We start from the raw sequence: 5,033 nt of genomic DNA, 5'->3' as shown, positions 1-5,033 counted from the left end.
ACCCAGAGGCCAAAATGGAGGCTGATTAACAGGCATCCCAAGCAGTGACTCAAACTATGGGCAGTTTCAGAGGAAGCTCGTTATGGTGACTCCACAATTAGGACCTCAGCCCACGTGGCCAGTCATGCCCGTGGAAGGCTGGACCAAGCACTATATAAAAGTCCCTATCTGGCCGGACTCTGCAGTTCACATTCTTTGTTGAGTCTTGTTGAAGATCAGGTAAGTGGGGGCATCTGTGCTCTCTCTCTCTAGCTGCTCTGTCTCTGGGAGGCTTTTCTCTTGCTGGTGTGTACTTTCTACTGATTTTTGAAATGGTTGACCATTTCTTGGGCCTCTCAAACCATCCTGTATATTTTATCTAGTCTCTTGAAACTGGTTTTCAATAAGATTCGTCAAATAGAAGAGGAGAAAAAGGGCTGGGAGTTTGGGTAGGACTGGGCTATTGATATCCAGACAAGAGCTATGAGAATAGTCCTGCCTAGGAGATGGGCATCAAAGGGAGCTCAAGTCGGGATAGAAAAGAGAAAAGGATAAAAGGGAAATGAGTTTTGGGGTTAACAATAATTCATTTCCCATTTCCTTCTGTCAACCCTTCATTTCTCAGTCCCAGCCTGGTACTGTTAATACAGGTAATTTTAAATTCTGTGTTTATTTCAGGTTCTGCAGATTTCCCCAAGATGTCCTTTAATGAGCAGCAGTGCAAGCAGCCATGTGTGCCTCCTCCATGTCTTCAAAAGACCCAAGAGCAGTGCCAGGCAAAGGCTGAGGAGGTGTGCCTCCCCCCATGCCAGGACACCTGCCAAGAGAAGTGTGCAGTGCAAGCTCAGGAGGTGTGTCTTCCTCAGTGCCAGGAGTTAAACCTAGAAAACTGCCCACAGCAATGCCAAGATCCATGCCTACCTCCATGCCAAGACCAATGCCCACCTCAGTGTGTGGAGCCATGCCAAGAGATATCTCAGGCAAAATGTGTGGAGGTTTGCCCACAAAAAATCCAGGAGAAGTGCTTACCCCCTGGCAAGGGAAAGTAGCTGCTTTTATAATGCCGCCGAGGGTCAAGAAGATGGCCAACAGATGAAGACGCAATCCCAACTTATGCTATGGTGACCTTCTCCTGTGGGTACCTCTGTGTGCACCTGTTCTTGCCTCCTGGCTTTTTCAGTATTCCAGGACTTGGTCTGTGTCTCTAAAGACAGTTCTCTCTGTATTTCATCAACCTCTGTGAATAAATCTTTTTTTCCCCCCAGCAGTTTAGTAGAAGGGCTCAAATATAGGAATAGTGTGCCTGTCAGGGGAGACCACAGAAGCCTACTTCAGCTCTGTTGGGGCAAAAGTTCCCCCAGCCCTGAGTGTGTAACAGCCAAGGATGCCTGCATTCACTTTTAGAGCATCAGCCTCTCACTGGAGCCTCAAAACAAACTGAATTTGATGGACTGTGTCCTTGAATACCACCATCCAGGGTGTGGAGAAGAGGTTGGTGGTATTTCAAAATCAAAAACTGGGTAATTTATTCACTGCGTTATTCTAAAAAAGGACAGCAAATAATTGGATGTTGGAATGTTGGTTGTGTTTTTTTTAAAAAAATGGAACATGTATTTAATGGTTGAACTCAAACAGTCAATAAGGAAACGTGAGATGGGACGTTTGGAGTCCTGGTTAATATCCGTGCTTCACGGCTGGTCTGCTTTGGGCCCTTGATTTCCACCGTGTACATTCTTTACCGACGTGCTATGTGTCTGTGTGATGCAGGCTGGTCTGCTCTCCAGCTGCTTTGCCTTCTTCTCCCCGGTGAAGGTAAAATACAGAATAAAGCTCACCCTATGCTGATATCTGACCTGTGTGCTCTTTGCAATTTCCTCCCCACCACACAAATTCCACATTCCTGCTGTCCTTGTGATATGTTCTCCTCCTCCTCCTCCTCCTCTTCCTTCTTTTGAGAATCTGGAGTAGGAATAAAGAACAGACCTCACAGCAAGGCTGAAAGAGGCCTCCTTAGGGGCACCTGGACCACTCACCCCCACCTACAACCTTCATAGGCTCACTCATGCACACAATTTACACTTGAGAAAATCCAGCCGGGTCTGGGACCTGCTCACACCCCCAAATTCAGGTCTAGGAGTCTTTCCAATACAGCCTACTTTCCCTCTGGTCTTTACTTTCAAGAGAAAAGGGCCAAAATGGGGTGAGTGGGGAGTTGTATAGGAGAACAGGTCCCCAGTCAATCCGTGACACCTCCAAACATAGCATCCCTGTCAGAAGTAAGGACTAAGTGTACCTCTGAGATGAACGTAGACTGGGGACCAAAATTGTCTTCCTGGCCATCTGACCAGATTTCAGGAAAGCCAGGCACCCTGGGTCCCCACCCTCCACCCTGTTGCCCACCAGGCTGGGGGCCCTGGGATTGTGTGAAAGCACAGAGGAGGGGCAAGATTCACAGGAAAGGACCAATGCTAACTTCCTCCACTGTGCCCTGGCCCCAAAGGCTTATGTCAAGGGCCAGCCTCCTGAAGGGTGACGGGACTTCCATTCATTCTCCTGGGTCCCTCTTCCCACTCTGGGTGTGCCCCAGTGGAGGGCTGTTTGGCTAACCTGTGGGCCATCCAGCACTGAGAGTGCCTGAATCTCTCAATCTTGGATATTTCCAAGGTGAGAGAGAGACAGAACCAGGGGATGATGTGGGGGAAGATCTCAAGTGGAGACACGGAGCCCTCAGGCACTCGCGGAGGCTGCAGATGGCCAGTGCCAGGCCCTGAGCTCCATGCAATTCCAAGGGAATCCTGAAGGCAGCCGCCGGCGGTTGATATGCTGCCCCTTTGCTAAGGACCAGGCCTGGCCTCACACAGCCGGTAAGTGGTGATGTCAGGATTCTAACTGGCATCCCCCTGGACTCCAGCACGAGCTCTAACTCGCATGAGGAAGTGCCCGTGGCACAGAGGAAAGATTTCCAGACACTGTCTTCTTCTCGGTCATTCGTTTACCACCTCACAAGTGGTCACTAGTCATCTGTCAAGTACCAGGCACTGCACCGGGTGCTGAGAGAGAGCAGTGAACCAGGCAGGCAGGGTCTAGACCAGGGGTGGGCAAACTTTTTGGCTCGAGGGCCACAATGGGTTCTTAAACTGGACCGGAGGGCCGGAACAAAAGCATGGATGGAGTGTTTGTGTGAACTAATATAAATTCAAAGTAAACATCATTACATAAAAGGGTACGGTCTTTTTTTTTTTAGTTTTATTCATTTCAAACGGGCTGGATCCGGCCCTGGGCCGTAGTTTGCCCACGCTGGTCTATGCACAGAGCAAGAGAGAGCTTCCTTCCACAGGCCACACCAAACCTTTCCTACAGCTCTTGTGCGTCTCAAGTCCTTGAGCATCTCCAGGGGCGACAATCACAGTTCTCTTGCCTCCCCATTTGGAATGTTTTCCATTTTCCCACTTTGGAATAAGCCAGCTGCACCCCAGGGCCTCAGCCTGCAAAGGAGCCCCAGAGAGCCTTCCTAGCAGCGCAGTTTCTGCCGGGGCTGAGGGCGGCTCACAGACACGTCTCCATCTTGGCTCAAGCCCAAGAAATGGCTTTGTTCTCAGCACTGAAGACGTGCACAGATTGGAGTCCAAGATCAGACACTCAGATACTGAGAGGAAGCATGGGGCTGGCGAGCAGGAGGAGTTCAGCCACATCAGAGAAAGATCAACCCACGATTGGAAGGGAGGCCTCCGCCGAGGGGAAGGAGACAAACCTGCAGATTACAGATAGGGGGGCAGACGTCAAGGAGCCAGCAGGCCTTCGAGCTCTGTCCTGGGAACCGCCACGCTTTCCTGGAGCTCACAGGGCTCTGACCCAGCCCCTGCCTGCACTGCTACGCCTGGAGCCAGGGCCCTAATGACACAGACTGGGCCATGGGGACAGCAAGGACCAAGCACACAGCTGCCAGACTTACCATCTGTGTGTGTCTGTGCTGAAGCCTTTCAGAAAGAGGGAGAAGGGCATTGCCAAAAAGAATGCTAGAAGTTAGAAGTTATAGTTGACAATTATTAAACACAAACACACACACACACACACACTGGGGGAAATTGAGGAAGATGTCACTAAGATCTGCACTGGTGACAGGAGCTATCTTTGGAGGTGCCATGCGGATTGGGGCCAGTAGATCAGTAGGCAAGTGCCCAGGCTAGCCCTGAATAAGCATGAACTGGCAGGTCCTGGCCCAGAGTATAGTGGGGACATCCCCATGTCCTCCCACTCTATCCCACTGCCATCACTAGCCTCAGAACACCTAGCCAGTGGTCGGCAAACTCATTAGTCAACAGAGCCAAATATCAACAGTACAACGATCGAAATTTCTTTTGAGAGCCAAATTTTTCAAACTTAAACTGTATAGGTAGGTACATGGTTATTAATTAGGGTACTCCTAAGGCTTAGGAAGAGCCACACTCAAGGGGCCAAAGAGCCGCAGTTTGCCGACCACAGGGCCCTAGGCCAATAGACAACAGATCTAGACTCACCCACTCCTGCTCTTCCTTCTCTCCCACAGACGCCTGCTTCGCATCTGGAGATGGCTGGAAGAGGCAGGCGGGCTGGCAGGGCCATCTAACCTCAAGCTGTCCACCTCCCCAACTCCCCAGTCTCAAAACCACCATGCCCTCCAGTAGATGGTACTGTTGGGTGAAGCTGCCCAACAGCACCATCTACTGGCCATAGAGGCACTGGGCCTTCCGTGGGCAGCCCAATGGTGAGCTCACCATCACTGAAAGTATGCAAGAAGAGGCCAAATGACTAGCCAAGGTTATAGGCAGTTTGGACTGGATTTTCTTTTAACCTTTGAAGTTCCACCCACCCTTGCACTTGAATTATTTACAGGTTGCTCTGAATGTAGTGAAAAGAGCCTTTGCCAGACAATCACTGAGAGACATCTGCCCCAGAGCACTGGGACCACAAACACACCAGGTCAGGGCAGAAAACTGGCTGTTGGGATACACAACAAGACACTTTCTTGTGTATCCCAATCCTGGCAAAGAAGAGAAATAAAAGTCCTCACTTCC

The 5,033-nt window shown here is 50.3% G+C and overlaps 1 protein-coding gene across 1 annotated transcript; it reads left to right on the top strand.

The window, feature by feature from the left end:
* The first annotated feature begins 659 nt into the window (after positions 1-659).
* Positions 660-1,573, top strand: PRR9 (proline rich 9). The gene has a single exon (XM_015558660.1). The coding sequence runs from the start codon at positions 678-680 to the stop codon at positions 1,026-1,028; it is 351 nt and encodes a 116-aa protein (XP_015414146.1). The 5' UTR covers positions 660-677; the 3' UTR covers positions 1,029-1,573.
* Positions 1,574-5,033: the final 3,460 nt, after the last annotated feature.

Source organism: Myotis davidii, unplaced genomic scaffold (assembly GCF_000327345.1).
Source record: "Myotis davidii unplaced genomic scaffold, ASM32734v1 scaffold1734, whole genome shotgun sequence".
In the NCBI taxonomy this organism is placed as follows: domain Eukaryota; kingdom Metazoa; phylum Chordata; class Mammalia; order Chiroptera; family Vespertilionidae; genus Myotis; species Myotis davidii.
Note: the sequence above shows the minus strand (reverse complement) of the source record. Positions and strands in the feature narration are given on the sequence as shown.